The sequence below is a fragment of the Erythrolamprus reginae genome, chromosome 8, assembly GCF_031021105.1.
Source record: "Erythrolamprus reginae isolate rEryReg1 chromosome 8, rEryReg1.hap1, whole genome shotgun sequence".
Taxonomy (NCBI): domain Eukaryota; kingdom Metazoa; phylum Chordata; class Lepidosauria; order Squamata; family Dipsadidae; genus Erythrolamprus; species Erythrolamprus reginae.
In genome coordinates, this window is record NC_091957.1 from 3,088,199 (window position 1) to 3,111,323 (window position 23,125).

The following is a 23,125-nucleotide window of genomic DNA, read 5'->3' on the forward strand; positions in this document are numbered from 1 at the left end:
AAGAAGGAAGAAGAAAAGAAAGAAGAAGAGAAGGAGAAGAAGAAGAGGAAGAAGAAAAAACAACAACAGCAACAAGGAAGAAGAAAGAAGAAGAAAAGAAGGAGGAGGAGAAGGAAGAAGGAAAGGAGGAGGAGGAGGAAGAAGAAAAGGGAGGAGGAGGAGGAAGAAGAAAAGAAGGAGGAGGAGAAGGAAGACGAAAAGAAGAAGGAGAAGAAGAAGAGGAAGAAGAAAAACAACAACAGCAACAAGGAAGAAGAAAGAAGAAGAAAAGAAGGAGGAGGAGAAGGAAGAAGAAAAGGAGGAGGAGGAGGAAGAAAAGGAGGAGGAGAAGGAAGAAGAAAAGAAGGAGGAGGAGAAGGAAGAAGAAAAAGGAGAAGGAGGAAGAAGAATAAGAAGGAGGAGGAGGAGGAGGAGGAGGGAGAAGAAGAAGAAAAGAAGGACGAGGAGGAGAACAAGAAGAAGAACAAAAGAAGGACGAAGAAATAATAATTACAAGAAACTACCTGCATTAATGCAGATCACAAAGATGGAACTGGGTAGAAGTCAAGTCCCTCTTCTTTGTGCCAACCCTCTGAGATATTGGAAGATGCTATCATGTCTCCTGTAGTCCTTCTTTTCATCAAACCAGGACCTACCCAGTTCCTGCAACCATTCTTTGTGTGTTTTTGCCTCTAGCCCCCTAATCCTCTTTGCTGCTCTTCTCTTCTCAAGGGAACCCTCAAAGAACACACCCTAGATCTGAATGAATGAAATATTCTCCTCGAATACTTGGTTCTGCACAAAGTCGAATGTGCACAACAGCAGGTGAAATTGATTGTCAATCCGTGTTGATTTCACAGAAGTTTGATTTAATTGGAGGTTATACTGTGTTTACTTATTATTTTATTAATTGGAATTGTATGCCGCCCCTCTCGGAGGACTCGGGGCGGCTCACAACCTATCAGAAACAATCTAACAAATACATATCTAAAAATCCAATTAATATGGCGGAAAAAGACTTTGAAAACTCTAATATGATTTTAAACATTCATCACCATTCACTCAGCAAAACATACTAGTACACTAGTGTTGTTTAAGTGTTCCCTTTATTTTTTTAAGCAATACATACATACATACATACATACATACATACATACATACATACATATTTCTGTTGGCAAAAAACATCATACACACCACACACACACACATATATATATATATTATATATGATATATGATATATATATATATATATATATATATATATATATATATATATATATATATATATATGTGTATATATATATATATATATATATATATATATATATATATATATGTATGTATGTCACATGTTTTTTGGCTGAATTTGAAAATTAAGGGAGACTAGGATAGATCTATTTCGGCCTTATTGTATATATTTATATATGTACCCTTTCCTTCCTGTTCCTTCGCTTTCTTTCTCTCACTCTTTTCTTTTTCTCCCCCCTTTTATTTTCCTTTCCTTTCCCTCTTTTCCTTTCATTCTTTTCTCTCTTTCCCTTCTCTCTTTTCTTTTCTTTTTTCTCTCTCTCTCTAAAGGGTAAAATGTATAGGTGGATTTTCAGTGCATCCCTGGAGAAAAACCAACTTTTTTTAAAAAAAGCCCCTCTCTCCTTCCTCCACCACCTTGCTGGTTTTTTTTCCAAAATAAGGTCTATTATTTATGCCGATTTTACATTCAGGACATCAAATAAACCCCAGAGGATTCCGTGCAGAAAGCGACAGGAGGGAAAGGATTCGTGCTCTGGCTGGGCTGATTATTACATCTATTAATTGTTTAATAATTGATCGTCCGATTATTATTTAATGACAAAGGTTGCAAATGAAAGGAAAGGAATATGTTTGGGCTGTTGCCACTGTGTGTAAAACGTGGCGTGAGGCAGTGCTGTGGGTTGTGTTGGTGCCTGGGGTTCTTTTGGTGTGTGTGTGTGTGTGTGTGTGTGTGTGTGTGTGTGTATCACTTTACAGTTGCTTTTGATTATATTTTTGAAACGGGCAAAGCTTAATTTTTTCTCACCAGTTTTAATTCTATTGGACTACAATGCCCATTTTCCTCTGGGGCATACTTCTGGATAAATCTAAGTTTTGAGGTGGGATTTTTGGAGGGGGGTGGAGAAGCCAATGGTTTTATGTGCATAAATGTTTTAGGAGAGAAGGAAAGTTACTCCTGAGTAAACAGCAATGGGATGTTTTTGGACATGGAGAATTACGCATGGTAGATTCACAGAGGCTGATGGACAGCTTTATCCTTCTTCCTGTGAAAAGTGTTTTCCTTCCTTCCTTCCTTTCTTTCCCTTTTCTTTTTCCTTTCCCCCTTCTTTCTTTTAAACCTTTCTCATCTCTCTTCCACACTTTCTTTTTCTCCTATCCTTCCTTACCATTCTTAACTCCTTTTCTATCTTCTTTCGATTTGTCTTTTATCCTGTCGTTTTCTTTCCTTTCTTTCTCTTTCTTCGCCCTTCTCATTCTCTTCCCCTTCATCTACTGACCCGCTTCCTTTCCCTTCCCTTTCTTTTTCTCCCTCTTTTTTTTCTTCCCCCTTTTATTTTCCTTTCCTTTCCCTCTTTTCCTTTCATTCTTTTCTCTCTTTCCCTTCTCTCTTTTCTTTCCTTCTGACCTTTTCCTTTCCTTTCCTTCTCTCTCTCATTCTTTTCTTTTTCTTCCCTTTTCATTTTTCTTTCATTTCCCTACTTTTCCTTTCCTTCCTTTCTCTTTCCTTCCCACCCTTTCCTTTCTGTTCCTTTCCTTTTTTCTTTTCTTTTTCTTCCACCTTTTCCTTTTCCTCTTTTCTTTTTTCTTTCCTTCCCACCCGTTCCTTTCCTTCCCTTTCTTTCTCTCACTCTTTTATCTTCCCCTTTTCCTTTCCCTCTTTTTCTTTCCTTCCTTTCTCTTTTCTTTTTTCTTTCCTTCCCATCCTTTCCTTTCCTTCCCTTTCTTTCTCTCACTCTTTTATCTTCCCCCTTTCCTTTCCCTCTTTTTCTTTCCTTCCTTTCTCTTTTCTTTTTTCTTTCCTTCCCATCCTTTCCTTTCCTTCCTGTTCCTTCCTTTTCTTTCTCCCACTCTTTCCTTTTTCTTCCCTTTTCATTTTTCTTTCATTTCCCTCTTTTCCTTTCCTTCCTTTCTTTTCTCTTTTCCCTTTCCTTCCCATCCTTTCCTTTCTTTCTTTCCTTTTTCTTCCTCCTTTTCCTTTCCTTCTTTTCTCTCTTTTCTTTTCTCTTTCCTTCCCACCCTTCCTTTCCTTTCTTTTTGCTTCCCCCAAAACGCCGCCCGGGGATCCATTCTCCTCCCCCTTTTCTCTCCCGGCCCCAGTGAAGGAAGAAGGCGACCGGGAGATCTCCAGCTCCCGAGAAAGCCCCCCGGTGCGGCTGAAGAAACCGCGCAAAGCCCGCACCGCCTTCACCGATCACCAGCTGGCGCAGCTCGAGCGCAGCTTCGAGAGGCAGAAATATCTCAGCGTGCAAGACAGGATGGAGCTGGCCGCCTCCCTCAACCTCACCGACACCCAAGTCAAAACCTGGTACCAGAACAGAAGGTAAGCGAGAAAGAGACGCGGGGGCACGAAGGAGGGAGAGGGGGGGAGAGGAGAGAGAGCGCAGAGCGCACGAATTCGGGTTAAGGCTCGGCTCCCTTTGGCATCGGCTGGGCTTTCTTCTCACCGTCCGTCTGGGCCGGTCTCCAATGGTTCCGATCGGCTCCTTTCGAGAAAAGGGATCGGGGCGCCGAGAAAGCCTGTCGGAAGGATTAAAAAGTTGCCCTTGCAATGGTGAAAGCGGGGTCAAGGGGTGGTGTGTAGTTCCCGTTTGCAAAGAAGCGAGTTGGGTTAGAGAGAGTTTAGTTAGAGGGCGCCTTCGTCTTAATCCGTGAATTGAATCCCTCGGTTCCTTCTGCTCCTGTTTTTCCCCCTTCTATTTTTTCTTTCAAAACTCTACATTCTTCATCTACGAATTCGAAATCAGCTCTTCCTCCCTTCCTCCCTTTTCCTTTCCTTCCTTCCTCCTTTTCTTTTCCTTCCTTCCTTTCTTTCCTTCCTTCTTTCCTCCCCTCCCTCCCTCCCTATCTTCCTTTATTTTCCTTTCCTTCCTTCTTTCCTTTCATTCTTCCTTTCCTTCCTTCCATTCTTTCCTTACTTCCTTTCTTTCTTTTCCTTTCCTTCCTTCCTTCTTTCCTTCCTTTCCCTTTCCTTCCTTCCTTCCTCCCTTCCTCTCTTCCTTTCTTTTCCTTTCCTTCCTTCCATTCTTTCCTCCCTTCCTTCTTTTCTCCCTCCCTCTCTTCCTTTCTTTTCCTTTCCTTCCTTCTTTCCTTCCACCTGAGTTCCATTAACCTGGTTATGCTCAACCCAACAGTACAGTTGCTGGCTGGTTCTTGTTGAAATGCGAGTAGGTGAATCTAGGTAGGGTCAAGTTGGCTTGGCTTTTGGGGAAGGAAGAAAACATATTAACTTCTGCAAATTGTAGGAAAAACCAGGAGAGGTAATTGCAGCTAGAGGTGTATATCAAGAATAATGGACGTTTGTGCCATTTCCTACAATGTAATTTTTATGGCTGTGGTGGAAATGCAGTTTTTAAAAAAAACATTTTAAAGTCCAGCCGTGTTCTGTTGTAACTGTAAATATTCCCAATATGGAGTAAATCCTCTTGAATTCAATGAAGCTTACTTCTGTGTAGACATCTGGAGTGTGTAGATGGTTTCTCTCTTGCGCTAAGGGTTTTTATTTTTATTTTTAATAAAAGTCACTTGATCTCCAAGCCCTGCTTAAAAAGCAAATGAAATCAGGCAAGGAATGAAAATAATTATCAATCTCAAAACGGTGCTGAAATATTTCGAAGAAGGTCAAATCCACCCGCAGCTTGGCGGCTATTTTGCAAGCTTTTAGATTACACTGAACCCTTGACACTGGAGCCAGTTTTGGAATTACACCAGGCTCCTATTCTGATTGGGGAAGAAAGGCATTTGTTTAGGGGAAACCCACAATCTGGCTGCAGACTTGGTGAGGACAAGGGTTTTTTTAATCAAGAAATTCTGGTTACCGTAATTTAGGTTTTGATTAGTTTTAGTCTTAAATTTGTGTCAATCCTGGGCTATTTTTTAAAAAAATCTTGATTAGTTTTGATCTTGATTAAATGGATTTTGATTAGTTTAGATCTTGCTTAGTTTTTTAAAAAAAATAATAGTTTCTTTATTGAAGAAAGAACCACACCACAATATGTATATGTGTCTACATGTACAAATCACAAGAGAGAAATTTGAGCATGAGGAATATAAAAACAAATACAGATATATAATTTTTGCACTGAGCCTCTATCACAATAGGTAGTTAATGTCTTAATTGAATAGAAAAGAGAGAACAGTACAACACTTTGAAAAATAAAAAAGTAGAAGTAAAGAAGAGTTAAAGAAGAGAGGAGGAAAGAAAAGAAGAAGAAAAGAGAAAGAAGAAACTAAAATAGAAGGAAACTGTGCATATATACACTAAAGACAAGTCAACCTCTTTGTTGACTATCATATCTCGGAGCCTTTATAGACGTGTTGAATTTCTGTTAATTACTGGTATTTTTGTGGTCATTGGTTTATATAGGAAGAATTTCAACATCTAAAACTGAAGTTTTATCCCGTTGTTGATATCTAGTGACTCACTTGTGTATGGTTTCAACATCGTAAATAGAAATTTCTATCCTACTGTTAGATCTTTATTTTTGATGAGGTTGTAGAATGGAAGGTCTTGCTTGGTTTTAATTACGTGTAGTTTTGATCATGGTTGTTATTATCAGGCCTGGCAGGAATCTGACGTGTGAATGCAGCTGGCCACTTTGGTTAATGTACGGTTCTGGTTTTGCTTCGTTCTAGGCAACCAGAGAACGCACGTTGTGGGCAATCTTGCACAATGTGTTTCATAGTTTGTGTATCAGCACCACAATCACAACGAGGGGAATTGGACATGCCTTTATGAGGCCACTGTCATAGCCCTGCAGAAGAGTTGCATATAATTTGGTGTGGGTTGTGTAAATATGTTTACTTCTCTTCTGCCGTGTTGTTGTTGTTGTTATTATTATTATTATTATTATTATTATTATTATTATTATTATTTATTAGATTTGTATGCCGCCCCTCTCCGTAGACTCGGGGTGGCTCACAACAATAACAAAGACAATATAAGAACAAATCTAATAATTTAAAAAACGCTAAAACCCCCATTATTAAAAGCAAACATACACACAAACATACCATGTATAAACTGTATAGGCCCCGGGGAGATGTCTCAGTTCCCCCATGCCTAACGGCAGAGATGGGTCTTAAGAACTTTACAAAAGGCAAGGAGGGTGGGGGCAGTTCTAAGCTCCGGGGGGATCTGGTTCCAGAGGGTCGGGGCCGCCACAGAGAAGGCTCTTCTCCTGGGTCCCACCAAACGACATTGTATAGGTCGAGGGACCTGGAGAAGGCCAACTCTGTTCTCATTGTAATGCAGCATTGCAGACTGCCTCTGCCCACAGCCAGGAGTTTGATCCTGAAGAGGCTCATGGTTGACTCAGCCTTCCATCCTTTCCGAGGTCGTTCAAATGAGCACCCGGATTGTTGGGGGCAAGAGGCTGACTCTGTAAACTGCTTAGAGAGGGCTGGAAAAGCACTGCAAAGCGGTATATAAGTACTGTTACTAAGTGCTATTATGATGCTGAATAAGAATAAATGTTTTGTGCCAACTTAGGATAAAGGATCAATAACCCAATTACATTACTGCGGAGAGGGGCGGCATACAAATCTAAATAATTAATTAATTAATTAATTAATTAATTAATTAATTGGGTTATTGATCAGATAGACAGACAGACAGACAGACAGACAGAGATAGAAATGGATGGATGCATGGGTGGGTGGGTGGGTGGATGGATGGATGGATAGATAGATAGATAGATAGATAGATCTGTAGATAGATAGATAGGTAGGTAGATAGATAGGTAGGTAGGTAGATAGGTAGATTAGGTAGGTAGGTAGGTAGGTAGGTAGGTTGGGTAGATAGATAGATAGATAGATAGATAGATAGATAGATAGATAGATTAGATAAACAGATGGATAGATTTATGATAGATCGAGAATAGGATAGGATAGGATAGATGTTGGAGTGAAAGAATAGAATAGATACAGTATAGTTGAGTAGAATAGAATATAATTCTTTATTGGCCAAGTGTGATTGGACACACAAGGAATTTGTCTTTGGTGTAGATGCTCTCAGTGTACATAAAAGAAAAGATACATTTGTCAAGAATAGAATAGAATGGAAGGGAAGGGAGAATAGAATTAGACTGGACTAGACTAGACTAGGATAGGATAGGATAGGATAGAATTCTTTATTGGCCAAGTGTGATTGGACACACAAGGAATTTGTTTTTGATGCAGAAACTCTCATTGTACATAAAAGAAAATATACATTTGTCAAGAATAGAATAGAATGGAAGGGAAGGGAGAATAGAATTAGACTGGACTAGACTAGGATAGGATAGAATAGAATAGAATAGAATAGGAATTCTTTATTGGCCAAGTGTGGTTGGACACACAAGGAATTTGTCTTTGATGCAGAAACTCTCATTGTACATAAAATAAAATATACATTTGTCAAGAATCATGAGGTACAATTTAATGATTGTCATAGGGTATAAATAAGCAGTGAGGGAACAATCAATTGTTGACAAACAATCAGATCGAAGACAGACAGACAGAGAAACACAGAAATACAGATGTGAATGATGTCTTTTTAACTGGCTCTCCCCAATCACAGCTTTTGATCCCTTATCCCCACCCCCACCCCCTTCCTCCTTTAAGCCATCATCTTGGTGATAATTGCAAGCCTAGAGAGCAAATTGAATTCAAGATGCTGGCCCCTGCTAAGGGTTACCGGAGCAAGCTGGGAGAATTTGAACAAAGAGGCAGGAACCGTCCAGAGGTCATTTCACCTTCTGTCTCGAAAAAGCAGTCGGGAAAGAAGAAGATAAAAATTACCTGACTTGCTGGGTTTTGGAGGAGCTAGGCCAAGGTTTCCCTGGGCTTAAACACAATTTGAAAGTGGGGTTAGCTTGTGCCGCAGCGATGACCCCCCTAACCTGGTTTGTTAGTGTGAGGTGTGGGCTGACCTGTGAATGCACACTCAGGCCGTGTGGCTTTGTCCACCAGGGTTTGTGTGAACCCAGCACCTTGGGGGAAGTTTCAGTAAACCAGGATAGAGCAAGCTGTGCGAATGAGGCTGTTTGGAAAAGCTAAGCTATTAATTAACTGGGTTATTAATAAAAATGTGAAAAACAGAGACCGGTGGTGAGAAAACTCACCCATTTTTTTGCATTCTGAGTTGGCAAAACAGATTAGAAAGAGGAAAAGGAAGAAGGAGAGGAGGAGGAGGAAGGAGAAGAGGAAGGAGGAGGAGAGGAAGGAGGAAGAAGAATAGAAAGAAGAAGGAGAGGAGGAGGAGGAGGAGGAGGAAGAATAGGAAGAGGAAGCAGAGAGGAGGGGGAAACAGAGGAGGAGAAAGGAGAGGAGGAGAGGAAGAGGAAGAAGGAGAGAAGGATGAGGAGGAGGAAGAATAGGAAGAGGAAGTGGAGAGGAGAGGAGGGGAAACAGAGGAAGAGGAGGAAACAGAGGAGGAGAAAGGAGAGGAGAGGAAGAGGAGGAAGGAGAAGAGGAAGCGAAGGAAGGATGAGGAAGAATAGAAAGAGGAAGAGGAAAAAGTAGAGGAGGAAAAGGAGGAGGAGGAAAAGGAGGAGGAGGAAGGAGAGGAGGAGGGCAAGGAAGAGGAAGAAGAGAAAGAATAGAAAGAGGAAGAAGAAGGAGAGGAGAAAGGACAGGAGGAGGAAGAGGAGGATGAAGGAGAAGAGGAAGAATAGAAAGAGGAAGAAGAAGGAGAAGAGGAGGAAGGAGAAGAGGAAGGAGAAGAAGAAGAATAGGAAGAGAAGGAGGAGGAGGAAGGAGAGCCAACTGTTTGATTTGCGTGGGTGAGAACGAAAAAAAAAAGAAAGAAATCTGTTGTTTTTCCCCCGCTAAAGACACAACAGCGCATCGCTGGGCTATTAATAATATATCCCAATTGATGCTTTGGGCATCAATAATTAAGGGCAGTTACAGTAATTACACAATTATGGTGAGGATGAATAATTTACTGGGAGGGGGAAAGAGAGACGGAATTGCTCCTAGGCGGAAAAGGTGAAAGGCAAGGATTATGGGCTACTTGACTCCAAAGGCTTTCGGTGGTGTGTGGTTTGCTCATTGTCTGTGAGGTGGTTAGGCCCCTGCGTTTACCTGGAGCAGGTAGAATGGAGAGGAAAGGAGGGGGGACTTGAATCCCATGGTCTTCCTTAACAGTCCATTTCAGAGGTGCTTCCTTCTCCAGACCCAACTTGCAACCAGTTCGTTTAGGGATGAGAGAGAGGGCAAGAGATCAAACATTGCTTGAGTTAGAACCTGGAGAGACCAAACAGATAAGTCCTCCAATTTACAACCCTTCCCTTAAAGATTTAAAGTTAGAAGGGACGCTGAACTCGGGACTGGGTTTTTTTTTCGACACATCAACTCTATGTTGGGGGAGAGTTTTGCGAAGGCTGGACTCAATTGTGTCAACCCCTAATCCCCAACATTTCTCCTTTAGACTCTCCACAATTGACCTCTCCGGGTTCCTAAGAGGCCAGTAAGGGGCGTACATAAGTGCACTGGTGTGCCTTTCCTCCCCTGTCCAATTGTCTTTCCTTTCTCTCACTTATCTTATATATTTTCTTCCTTTCATATATCCTCTCCTCTAAGTTCACTTTACCCTTATATATATTACTACATGTCTATTTTTCTTCCTATGTATTTGTGTATTGGACAAATGAACAAATAAATAAATAAATATAAAAATAAACTAGCTACAGTTCTTAGAGCCAGTAGCAGTGAATAGGCTCCACCCACCTGCCTAGCACACTCCGCCCACCCCTCCCAGGATGCTTCTGCGCATGGGTGCAATTGCACGTGGAAAACGGTGGCAAACTAATCCAGAACCCAACACTGCCCGGAACAGCGGGCCCTTTGAAGTGGGAACTGCACCTGGTTTCACCTGCAGGTAGACCGCCTTGACCCCTGGAGGTTCTGTCGCGAAGGCTTCTTCAGCGTTTGTTCTGTATCAAGTGTGGTTGTGCAGGCGCATTGTTGGGGGAGAGTTTTGCACATGGGGAAGCAATGTTTGGAAACTTCAGATCGTGCAGAATGCAGCTGCGAGAGCAATCGTGGGCTTTCCCAAATATGCCCATGTCACACCAACACTCCGCAGTCTGCATTGGTTGCCGATCAGTTTCTGGTCACAATTCAAAGTGTTGGTTATGACCTATAAAGCCCTTCATGGCACCGGACCAGATTATCTCAGGGACCGCCTTCTGTTGCACGAATCCCAGCGACCAGTCAGGTCCCACAGAGTGGGTCTTCTCCGGGTCCCGTCAACCAAACAATGTCGCTTGGTGGGACCCAGGGGAAGAGCCTTCTCTGTGGCGGCCCCGGCCCTCTGGAACCAACTCCCCCCAGAGATTAGAATTGCCCCCACCCTCCTTGCCTTTCGTAAGCTCCTTAAAACCCACCTCTGCCGTCAGGCATGGGGGAATTGAGATATTCCTTCCCTCCTAGGCCTTTACAATTTATGCATGGTATGTCTGTATGTATGTCTGGTTTTTATATTAATGGGTTTTTAATCGTTTTTAGTATTGAATTACTATTGTACACTGTTTTATTGTTGCTGTTAGCCGCTCCGAGTCTCCGGAGAGGGGCGGCATACAAATCAAATCAAATCAAATCAACAAACAAACAAACTAGCCACAGTTCACAACTATACCTAATTGAAGTCTTCAATGAAACACACTGCAGCGCGCTTTCTTGTAAAAATATATTTTACTTTTCTTCTTAGAAAAATGCTTCTCTAAATACTATCACAATATTCTCATACACTACTATTCCATCCACCATTGCAACCACCCACAAACCACTAAGCACTAAACCACCAACTACTGTAACAAACCACTTACTACAATCCACCCAGCACAAACCACCCAGCACAAACCACATCCATGCAAGGGTGTTACTCCTTGTAGATACGTTACAGCCAATCGGGTTGCAGCACAATTTAGCAAAACCCACGATTACATACGGATGATGGCTTATATCAGCATTTCCTATGGTTAGAGACCATTTTCTTGTGTTGTAATATTACCGCAAGGACTAAATTTATTTCTGACACCCCACAGTCACGTGATCAAAATTCGGAAGCTTGGCAACTGGCTTGTACCTATGACTGTTTCCGGGTCACATGATCCTCTTTTGCGACCTGCTGGGTTTCTCTTCCCTTCCCTGCCAGTTTTAAAGCGCATGGGTTGTGTTGGAAGAGCGCTCTTTAGGCGGGTATGCTCTCTACACTCACACACATTACATCCAGGTTCTGACGCTCTGCGCGTGGGCAGAAGCCCTTGTGCATGTGCAGAGGGTTCATCGCCAGCCGTTTTCGAGCAGCGGGAACCAAGGAAGGGTTTGGAGGCATGGCAAGCCAGCCATCTTTCATTCATTCATTCATTCATTCATTCATTCAGAAGGATTTAGGGGTAGTGATTTCTGACAGTCTCAAAATGGGTGAGCAGTGTGGTCGAGAGGTAGGAAAAGCAAGTAGGATGCTTGGCTGCATAGCTAGAAGTACAACAAGCAGGAAGAGGGAGATTGTGATCCCACTATATAGAGCGCTGGTGAGACCACATTTGGAATACTGTGTTCAGTTCTGGAGACCTCACCTACAAAAAGATATTGACAAAATTGAACGGGTCCAAAGACGGGCTACAAGAATGGTGGAAGGTCTTAAGCATAAAACGTATCAGGAAAGACTTCATGAACTCCATCTGTAGAGTCTGGAGGACAGAAGGAAAAGGGGGGACAGGATCGAAACATTTAAATATGTTAAAGGGTTAAATAATGTTCAGGAGGGAAGTGTTTTTAATAGGAAAGTGAACACAAGAACAAGGGGACACAATCTGAGGTTAGTTGGGGGAAAGATCAGAAGCAACGTGAGAAAATATTATTTCACTGCAAGAGTAGTAGATCCTTGGAACAAACGTCCAGCAGACGTGGTTGGTAAATCCACAGGGACTGAATTTAAACATGCCTGGGATAAACATAGATCCATTCTAAGATAAAATACAGGAAATAGTATAAGGGCAGACTAGATGGACCATGAGGTCTTTTTCTGCCGTCAGTCTTCTATGTTTCTATGTTTATTGGATTTGTATGCCGCCCCTCTCCGTGGACTCGGGGTGGCTCATTACCAGTTCAATGAAACGGGGGCAAGTTTCCTGCACCAGTTCGCCTAAAACCGGTCTATGTTCCATAGATGGGAACACTGTCAGCCTGAAATGCCTTAGAACAGTGATGGCGAACCTATGGTACAGGTACCATGCAGAGCCATATGTGCTGGCACGTGAGCCGTTACCTTAGCTCAGCTCCAACGTGCATGTGTCTGCTGGCCAGCTAATTTTGGCTCGCACAGAGACTCTGGGATGGCGTTTTTGGCTTCCAGAGAGCCTCCGGAGGGATCAGGGAGGGCATTTTTACCTCCCCTGGCTCCAGGGAAGCCTTTGGAGCCTGGGGAGTATTCTATCGAGCTCTCTGGTAGAGTCCTCCCGAAAATTCACAGGTACAAATTTCAGACACACACATGTTTGAAAATTCAAAACAATGTTTTTTATACCAAAAATCCAAATAAACTAAGCATTCTTTTGGTATAACAAAGAGCCCTGGTCTCCAAACAAACTGGTAATTTGTACAAGTCCCTTATCAGTTCTGTGATACTTAGCTTGCAGCTGTGAGGCAATTCACAGTCCTTCTTCTTTCACAAAGTGAAACACACTTTGCTCTGGTTTAGTTTCAAAGTGGGGGAAAATCAGCACACAAAAGGTCAAATCAGTAAAGCAGTCACGAAACACAACGATCAGATAATCCTCCACAATGGCCAAACCCACAGGCTGCTCTTTATAGCAGCCTCACTCATGACCACAGCCCCACCCAACCACAGGGGGCCTCATTTTCTTTGATAATAATCTCTCAGTTGTTGCTGCCTATGCATCGCTCTCCGCATGCGTGGCTGTATCATTAACTCTTGTTCTGAATCCAAGCAGGAGCTAGAGAATTGATCTCCTTCTGAGCTGTCTGCCCCACTCTCCTCCTCCCTGTCACTCATGTCTTCTTGGTCAGAGGAGCCTTCATCATCAGATTCCACTGGGGGAAAAACAGGCCTGCAGCATGTGGATGTCTCCTCCACATCCACAGTCCTTGGGGCAGGAGCTGGGCCAGAGCTAACCACAACAGGGAGGGTGAAACACGAGCCTATTGGCCCCACCAGAAGTTGGGAACCAGGCCATTTCCGGACTCCAGAGGGCCTCCAAATGGGCAGGGGAAGCTGTTTTCACCCTTCACAGGCACTGAATTATGGGCGTGGGCACTCGGGCATGCGCAATAGCATGCATCCACGGTCTTCCGGCACCCAATGAAAAAACAGTTCGCCATCACTGCCTTAGAACTCACTTATTTCCTGCTGGACTTTGTGTAAATAATAATACTTTTGCTTCGACCAATGTTTCCAGCATGACTTGGCTTTCTACATAATTGATCCGGCCAGACAGAACCAATTTTAAGAAAAGCTACTCTAAGAAAGAGAGGCAGTTTGTTGTGGTGGTTAGAACACCAGGCTAGAGAACAAGAGACTGGGAATTCTCAGAGACCGCCTTCTACTGCACGAATCCCAGCGACCAGTTAGGTTCCACAGAGTGGGTCTTCTCCGGGTCCCGTCAACTAAACAATGTCGCTTGGCGGCACCCATGGGAAGAGCCTTCTCTGTGGCGGCCCCGGCCCTCTGGAACCAACTCCCCCCAGAGATTAGAATTGCTCCCACCCTCCATGCCTTTCGTAAGCTTCTTAAAACCCACCTCTGCCACCAGGCATGGGGGAACTGAGATATTCTTTCTCCCTAGGCCTTTACAATTTTATGCATGGTATGTCTGTATGTATGCTTGGTTTTACAATAAGGGTTTTTAACTGTTTATATTGGATTGTCATATGCTGTTTACTACTGTTGTTAGCCGCCCGGAGTCTACGGAGAGGGGCGGCATACAAATCAAATCAAATCAAATCAAATCAAAATCAAATTCTGACAGATTTACTTCACTAAATGTTGGTTAAGTGAAACATTCCTTCAGTTTAGCTTCGCCCTCTTTTACAACCCAAAAACAGCGGGCCATTGAGCCTTAACACTCTGATCCGGCTGGTAGTCTGTTAGCGGTACTGGATGAATTTTGGATTAGTGGTCTTTTAACATTTGGGGTTCTTAAGATTTTGTATTTGTTTGGTCCTGCAAGACGAGTTCGCTGGAGAAGTGCAGCATACAAACTGGACTACAATAAATAAATAAACGAGGGCTGTGAAAATATTTACTGACCCCTCGCATCAAACTCCTACCCTCCAAATGTCGCTATGGAGCACCGCACACCAAGACAACTAGATACAAGAACAATTTTTCCCCCGGAATGCCATCACTCTGCTAAACAAATAATTCCTTCAACACTATCAAACTATTTACTAAATCTGCACTACTGTAACTTGTTGCTTGCATCCTTACGATTTATATTAATATGGATTTTTTCCTCATGGCTTATTTGACCCCTGTGACAATCATTAAGTGTTGCACCTCTTAATTCTTGACAAATGTCTCTTTTCTTTTATGTACACTGAGAGCATCTGCATCAAAGACAAATTTATTGTATCTAATCACATTTGGCCAATAAAGAAGTCTATTCTATTCTATTCTATTCTATTCTACTCTTTTCTCTTCTCTTCTCTTCTCGACAAATGGAAAGAAAGATATTTTATGTACACTGAGAGCATCTACATCAAAGACAAATTCCTTGTGTGTCCAATCACACTTGGCCAATAAAGAATTCTATTCTATTCTATTCTATTCTATCTTTTCTTTTCTATTCTATCTTCTCTTCTCGACAAATGGAAAGAAAGATATTTTATGTACACTGAGAACATCTACACCAAAGACAAATTCCTCGTGTGTCCAATCACACTTGGCCAATAAAGAAGTCTATTCTATTCTATTCTATCTTCTCTTCTCTTCTCGACAAATGGAAAGAAAGATATTTTATGTACACTGAGAGCATCTGCACCAAAGACAAATTCCTTGTGTGTCCAATCACACTTGGCCAATAAAGAATTCTATTCTATTCTACTCTATTCTATCTTTTCTTTTCTATTCTATCTTCTCTTCTCGACAAATGGAAAGAAAGATATTTTATGTACACTGAGAACATCTACACCAAAGACAAATTCCTCGTGTGTCCAATCACACTTGGCCAATAAAGAAGTCTATTCTATTCTATTCTATCTTCTCTTCTCTTCTCGACAAATGGAAAGAAAGATATTTTATGTACACTGAGAGCATCTACACCAAAGACAAATTCCTTGTGTGTCCAATCACACTTGGCCAATAAAGAATTCTATTCTATTCTATTCTACTCTATTCTATCTTTTCTTTTCTATTCTATCTTCTCTTCTCGACAAATGGAAAGAAAGATATTTTATGTACACTGAGAACATCTACACCAAAGACAAATTCCTCGTGTGTCCAATCACACTTGGCCAATAAAGAAGTCTATTCTATTCTATTCTATTCTATTCTATTCTATTCTATCTTCTCTTCTCGACAAATGGAAAGAAAGATATTTTATGTACACTGAGAACATCTACACCAAAGACAAATTCCTCGTGTGTCCAATCACACTTGGCCAATAAAGAAGTCTATTCTATTCTATTCTATTCTATCTTCTCTTCTCGACAAATGGAAAGAAAGATATTTTATGTACACTGAGAGCATCTGCACCAAAGACAAATTATTATTATTATTTATTAGATTTGTATCATGTATTTGTATTTTTGATGGATAGGACATTGTATTTGTACACAGGATTTGTATTTATTAGATTTGTATCCTGGTGTGTCCAATCACACTTGGCCAGTAAAGAATTTTATTCTGTTCTATTCTAAATAAATAAATACATTGGCATCCTTCAGTCTCGAAATACCATGGTATGGTGCTCTGGATTCCCCAGATCTCCTGCTTGGGTAACAGTCTATCCTCTATGCTAGTCTAAATAAATAAAATAACAAAGAGTTGGAAAGGACCTTAAGAGGTCTTCTAGTCCAACCCACTCTGCTCGGGCAGGAAACCCCCTTTGAACCCCGTTTTCTCTCTTTCTCTCCCCTCCATCTCCAGGACCAAGTGGAAGAGGCAAACGGCGGTGGGGCTGGAGCTGCTAGCCGAGGCGGGCAACTACTCCGCCTTGCAACGGATGTTCCCTTCGCCCTACTTCTACCCGCAGAGTTTGGTCTCCAACTTGGATCCCGGCGCCGCGCTCTACCTGTACCGGGGACCCAGCGCGCCTCCTCCGGCGCTCCAGCGGCCTCTGGTGCCTCGAATCCTCATCCACGGACTGCAAGGGGGCAGCGAGCCCCCGCCGCCTCTGCCCCCGCTGGCCGGCGTCCTCCCCAGAGCCGCCCAGCCGCGGTGAGCGGGACCTTGCCCCCACCCCGACCCGGGATTCGCTTCAGGGAGATGTGTGGGAACGCGGCGCGCCCTCCCCTCCGCTTCCCCGAGCCGGATTGACTCTGCAAAGGGGGTGGTTGGTTGTGGGGGAGGGAGGGAGGGGAGGAAAAGGGGGAGGAAGGAGGCGGGGAGGGGTCTGCACGCATCTCGACCTTCGAGGCATCCCCACGACCCGCCTTTCTTCCTAACCCCCTTTCCCAACCAACCCAGGATGCTGCAAAAAAAAAAAAAAACCAACCTTGTCCCTGGCACTTTTCAGAAAACCAGCCTCTGGCATCAGATATATATTTCCCCCACCTTTTTATTTTTTCCTATCGTGGTTTATTTCCCTGCTTATTGGGCAGCCCCTTCTTGGATTGAGTGAGTTCTAAACCGGGTTTAGAAGGTGAATCCTGGGTTTTGCCATCTTCCTGTCTACTACTACCCCAAGAGATGTGCCCGTGGTGCTTTCGACCAGGTTTTTAAGAGATGCAAACTTGGTTAATGAGTTGTGTGAACTGAGTAGCCCTGCCTAGTGTGTGGATCAGGGGTCCATTCAACAATCCCCAAATTTGGCACTTGGGGTTGGAATTCAACTCCACACTACGGAGAAGTTAGAACTAGCATCCTTTTCTCTCATTCTGGCCTTGCTGGACTATTACCCCAAAGGACGTGCCAGCTGTCTTTGGACCACATTTTAAAGAGATGCAAACTTGGTTCAATTCTTTGGGGGTTGAATGAGTTGTACAAACCAGGTAGCTCTGCCTAGTGTGTGAATCAGGGGTCCATTCAGCAATCCCCAAATTTGGCACTTGGGGTTGGAATTCAACCCCATACTACAGAGAAGATACAAGTAGCATCCTTTTCTCCCAGTCTGCCCTTGCTGGGTTCCCAACTCCAGACATCCCCAGCCAACACCGTCAAAAATAATAATAAGGTTCATAGATAGCCCAAAATTTCCTAGAAAGTGACCCATTGGGGGGAAAAAACCCCTTTTTTGACATTTCCGGTATGTAGGTGGTTTATTTTGCAAAATCACAAGTTTGCAACCTGTTCTAGGGAGTCTGCTAAAAAAAAGAAATATTTTTTCTTTAGGAATCTTCAATGGCACCGAGTATTGATTTTCTAGAGTTTACAGGGCCTGGTGGCCTTTTCCTCTTCCGGTTGGCTCCTTGGCTCACTTTCTTAGGCCCTTAAAAGTGTCTTGGCTCCCTTCCCATTTTGCAGGGGGGGGGGGAAATAAGACAACCCCCCCAGCTCTGCTCTTTCATAGGTCATCCTTCTGGCAAAGCAACTAAACAATGATGGATGAATTTTCTTTTAGGAATTGCAAATCCTGAGTGCTATTTTCATCGTAGAGTAGGGTTGGCAATGCAATGGAAGTAGGACAATAATAATAATACTAATAATAATAATAATACAGTGGTACCTCTATCTACCTATGAACTTTTCTAGATAAGAACCGGGTGTTCAAGAATTTTTTTTTGCCTCTTCTCAAGAACCATTTTCCACTTACAAGCCCTTTGAAACTGTAACCGGAAAAGGCAGGGAGAAGCCTCCGTGGGTCCTCTCTAGGAATCTCCTGGGAGGAAACAGGGGCCAGAAAAGGCGGGGGAGAAGCTTCCGTGGGGCCTTTAGGAATCTCCTGGGAGGAAACAGAGCCAGAAAAGGCAGGGAGAAGCTTCCGTGGGGGCCTCTCTAGGAATCTCCTGGGAGGAATCAGGGCCGGAAAAGGTGAGGAGAAGCCTCCGTGGGGCCTCTCTAGGAATCTCCTGGGAGGAAACAGGGCCGGAAAAGGCGGGGAGAAGCCTCCATGGAGCCTCTCTAGGAATCTCCTGGGAGGAAACAGGGCCTCCACCCTCCCTGTGGTTTTCCTATGGGAAAAATTGCTTCTTCTTACAAACTTTTCTACTTAAGAACCTGGTCACGGAACGAATTAAGTTCGTAAGTAGAGGTACCACTGTAATAATAAAAAGATTTCAAAGCACATGCTGGATAGACTCAGAAGCTTCACAGTCATTGTGTGTGTGTCTGTGTGTGTATATCTACTTGAGAGTGAGCCCTGATAGGTTCTAGGCGTCTCAAAGCACGAATAAATCTTGCTTACTTCCTTACTGCTCTCTTCAAGGGGGGGTCGACTGCGTTAAATCCCCAGATGGGAACCACGATGCCCGATTGTGCGCTGTTTGCAGAAAGCGAGAGAGAGAGAGAAAGAAAGGAAATGCAAACACTAAACAAACACAAACACACACACCAAACAATCCTGCTATTAAATGTGGGTCAAGGGAAAAGGCGTGCCGATTCTCTACCGATAAACGGACGAATCTCATTCCATCAAGACGAGATGGTTTGAAAAGATGGTTATTCCGATTTCAGTGGGGGGAAAAACCAGAGAAGGGAATTCAATTTGGGATCAACTTTGGGACTTCCAGATCTTGTAGAAGCAGCTGGTTCTCGGTGGCTTCGGAAAAGGGTTCCAGATCTGCTCTACAACGTTCTAGGCCCATCAAGGAGGGCGTCCGATCGTTCCTGCTATCGACTGGCCCGATGGGGTTTTTGTAGGTGGCATCTAGATACCATACCAGACCTAGACATTTGCCAGTTCTGGATCCAGGGGCAGGGATCTAAAAATGTTCTAGAATCTAAATATCTGTGGAGCTTCTAAGTCATCCAAGCCATGGTTGTTGCAAAGGGTGCTTTTTTCAAGAGGCATAACTGGAGTTTCTGGTTTTTTTCTCTGAAGACTTTTCCTTTCCCATCCGAGAAGTTTCTTCTGCTCTGATGGGATGTTGAAGAATGGAAGGATTTACACTCCTTGAAGGCTGCTGGTCATTTGCATCGTTTCACTCCAAAGGCCACTTGGAGATTTTGTCTGTGTTCTAAGGAAGTGGTTTCCCAACCTTGACAACTTGAAGATATCTGGACTTCAACTCCCAGAGGTCCCCAGCAAGCATTCGTTGAAGCATGAGTTGAAGTCCAAATGTCTTCAAGTTGCCAAGTTTGGGAAATACTGTTCTAAGGATCCCAAGTAGCCTCAGTGACTTACTAAAGGGATGCAAATGACTAACTGTCTTCAAGGAGTATAAATCCTTCCCTTCCCCACCATCCAGTCAGAGTCAAAAAAGCCTCCCAGATGAGAAGCAAAACGCCTTCAAAGAAAACTCAAGAAAATCCAATTGCCTCTTGAAAAAATGCACCTTTGGGATTCGCGAACTTAGATTCTTCCCATCGTTACCTACGTACGGTACAGGCCACACTAAACACAGATAGAAAATGGGAATTGGTGTATGCATTCGCGTCCCAGCGATATTTTGCGTGCATGCGAGATTTCGGCGATTTCTTTTTGCTTCCATGCATGCATGGCAGCAAAAAAATAAAAATAAAATCCACGCATGCACGAACGCAGAAAAATTGCCGAAATTTCTCTTGCGCGGGTTGAGCTGGGATAATGACATTTAGAACTCAGTTTTAAACCAAGGTGGGAGAACTAAATTCATTAAAAAAAAGAAAGCCTTCTTCTGCCCATTTTTATTCCACGAATCCTCCAATTCTTCCCATAACTTCGTGCCAGTATGCGCAATTATTTCTTTCCTTAGACCTACAGCTCATTTTCCTTTAAAGGCCACATCTACTCATGTTATTTTGAATGTCCACTCTGTGGTTTTGGTGTCTTTTAGCCAAGACTAAACAAAATATATCCTATCTTTTCTTTCTTTTTTTCCTTCCTTCCTATCTTTTCTTTTTCTTTCTTCCTTCCTTCCTTTCTATCTTTTCTTTCTTTCTTTTTTTCCTTCCTTCCTATCTTTTTCTCTTTCTGTTTTTTCTCCCTTCCTTCCTATCTTTTCTTTCTTTCTTTTTCTTCCTTTCTTCCTTTTCTTCCTTCCTTCCTATCTTTTCTTTTTCTTTCTTTCTTTCTTTCTTTCTTCCTTTCCTTCCTTCCTATCTTTTCTTTCTTTTCTTTGTTTCTTTCTTTCTCTTTCTTTCTCTTTCTTTTTTTCTTTCTATCTATCTATCTATCTATCTATCTATTTATTTATTACTTTATTTATTTATTTATTACAGACGGGCGTTTGCCTGTGGAACAAATCCCAACTTTCTCTCGCCAGGAGAACAAAAACCCATAGAGATTGTATCTTAGTCTACTGTAAAAAAGAAGAAAGTCATTTTATGCTAAGGCAAGGATTTTTCAAGATGATGTTCCTTCTTTTTTTTTTTTAAAAATGTGTGTTTCTTTTTTGTTGTTGTCGTCGCCGTTGTAAATAGCTGTGTGCACAAAAGTATATTATTTATGGTGAAACCCCCACTCCCCCCACCCACCAAGGATGTATTTGTGTAAGTGCATCTTGTTAAGTCTGTAACCACTGTGGGATTCTCTTTGTTTTTTGGATTTTATAATGGAAAGTGGTGGGGGGAGATGATTTCTGCTTTAGAAGAGCTCAGATTAAAAAAAACACCCTCTCTCTCTCTTTCTCTCTCGCTCTCCTTTTTTTTAATGTGGAAATAAACTTCTTTACAAACAGAGGGGGGTCTTTTGTGAAGCCTTTTGATTTTTTACTAGCGGGAAAATCTGGTGGAAACATCAAAGGGAGTTGAAAAACCCAAAGGAGTTTTTGCAAGAGGAATGTCCATCTGTCCATCCGTCCCACTGTCCTCCCGGATGGGAGAAATATTTTGCCGCAGCTCAGCCCATTTCAAGAGCGTTGTTTCTCTCTTTCATTTCATTTTTTTTTTAATGAGACTTTGTCCTGCCACATGTAGAATAGTACTGTGGGAATTGGGGAGGGGTGGTTGCACGAGAGAGAAAAGTACTAGCCACAACACATGCTTTCCAGAAGATTCAAGGTCATCCTTTGCTCAGCACCAGCCGGAAGTATAGGGGAGAACCGCGGGCATGGAGAGAACCGGAGTGGTCCACATGATGTGGGTGTTGGGGGCGAAGGATGAAGCTTAACTTGGGTGGGGAAGTGTAAGAAAAGTTAGTATTGGGTGGGCTACAGTTCGTAACTAACCTGACTCTGTCAATAAATTGGAACTTGGCAGAAGGCCAAGGTTTGGACTCTGATTTATTTCTTGGCTGTTATTTGGAACACATACTGTGTTCAGTTCTGGAGACCTCAACTACAAAAAGACATGGATCAAATTGAACGGGTCCAAAGATGGGCTACAAGAATGGTGGAGGGTCTTAAGCATAAAACTTTTATTAGGAAAGACTTCATGAACTCCATCTGTAGAGTCTGGAGGACAGAAGGGAAAGGGGAGGACACGATTGAAACATTTAAATAAGTTAAAGGGTTAAATAAGGTTCAGGAGGGTTTAAGTGTTTTTAATAGGAAAGTGAACACAAGGACAAGGGGGCACAATCTGAGGTTAGTTGGGGGAAAGATCAGAAGCCACGTGACAAAAAATTATTTGACTGAAAGAGTAGTAGATGCTTGGAGCAAGCTTCCAGCCGACATGGTTGGTCAATCCACAGTCACTGAATTTAAACATGCCTGGGATAAACATAGATCCATCCTAAGATAAAATACAGGAAATAGTATAAGGGCAGACTAGATGGACCAGGAGGTCTTTTTCTGCCATCAATCTTCTCTTTCTAACTCCTTGAGTCCGGAAGGAATTGGGCGGCTTATAAATTTAAATAATTAATCAATGAATGAATAAATTGGGGGGGGTCCCTTCTCCCCTCTCCTCACTCAAGCCCCCACCTCTTTGGAAACCAAAAAAACCCCCCCTAACCCAGGATGAGAGAAGCTTTAAGGGCGATGTTGCCCCCACCTCATTTCCCAACCTTTTGCTGGGTGAATTATTAACACAAACAGGATAATGGCTGTAAATTAACGCTTGGGCAAATCTCAATGGACATCTCTCCCTTTTAATAATTATGGAAACATTTTTTTTTTGGAAGGGGGGGCCAAGAATGTATTTCTCATCTGTCTTCAGCCACTTTCTCCTCGCCAGCTGGTCTCCGGGAGTTTTCAGGGTGTTGGGTTTTTTTTTTCCAGATTTCACCCTCCCTTCTCTCTCTCTCTCTCCCACTCTCCATCTTGGGAAGGTGGCAGATGGATGGCGAGCCTTTTTAAAAGAGCAGCAAGTTTTCTTTTGCCAGTTCAGTTCCAACCCCCCCCCCCCTTTTCTTTCTCTCCCCCCACCCTTTTTCTTTCCAAGCAGAAGGCCAAATTATTCTGGTAAAATATCGGTTTTTGCAGGGGCATCGAAAGAAGTTTCAAAGCTGGAGAAAAAAGCTCGCGCACCTCCTTCTCCATGATCCAACCATTCAGGATTATTATTATTATTATTATTATTATTATTATTATTAGTAGTAGTAGTAGTAGTAGTAGTAGTAGTAGTATCATCATCATCATCATTATTATTAATTAGATTTGTATGCTGCCCTTCTCCGAAGACTCGGGGCAGCTCACAGCATATAATATAAAACAGTAAATACAAAGACAAACCTAATTAATTTAAAAAACTACATAAGCTAAAA

The 23,125-nt window shown here is 42.6% G+C and overlaps 2 protein-coding genes across 2 annotated transcripts in view; one reads left to right on the top strand and one right to left on the bottom strand.

The window, feature by feature from the left end:
* The window catches only part of BARHL1 (BarH like homeobox 1), a 24,899-nt gene extending 8,275 nt beyond the window's left edge, over positions 1 to 16,624 (top strand). The window contains exons 2-3 of the mRNA XM_070758182.1: positions 3,333 to 3,555; positions 16,330 to 16,624. Of these exons, the coding sequence (XP_070614283.1) occupies positions 3,333 to 3,555; positions 16,330 to 16,624 (518 nt within the window). The remainder of the gene's footprint in view (positions 1 to 3,332; positions 3,556 to 16,329) is intronic.
* A 2,416-nt stretch (positions 16,625 to 19,040) lies between these two features.
* DDX31 (DEAD-box helicase 31) overlaps positions 19,041 to 23,125 on the bottom strand; it is a 42,943-nt gene continuing 38,858 nt past the window's right edge. Inside the window, 1 exon segment of the mRNA XM_070759547.1 lies at positions 19,041 to 19,207. Coding sequence (XP_070615648.1) covers positions 19,041 to 19,207 — 167 coding nt within the window.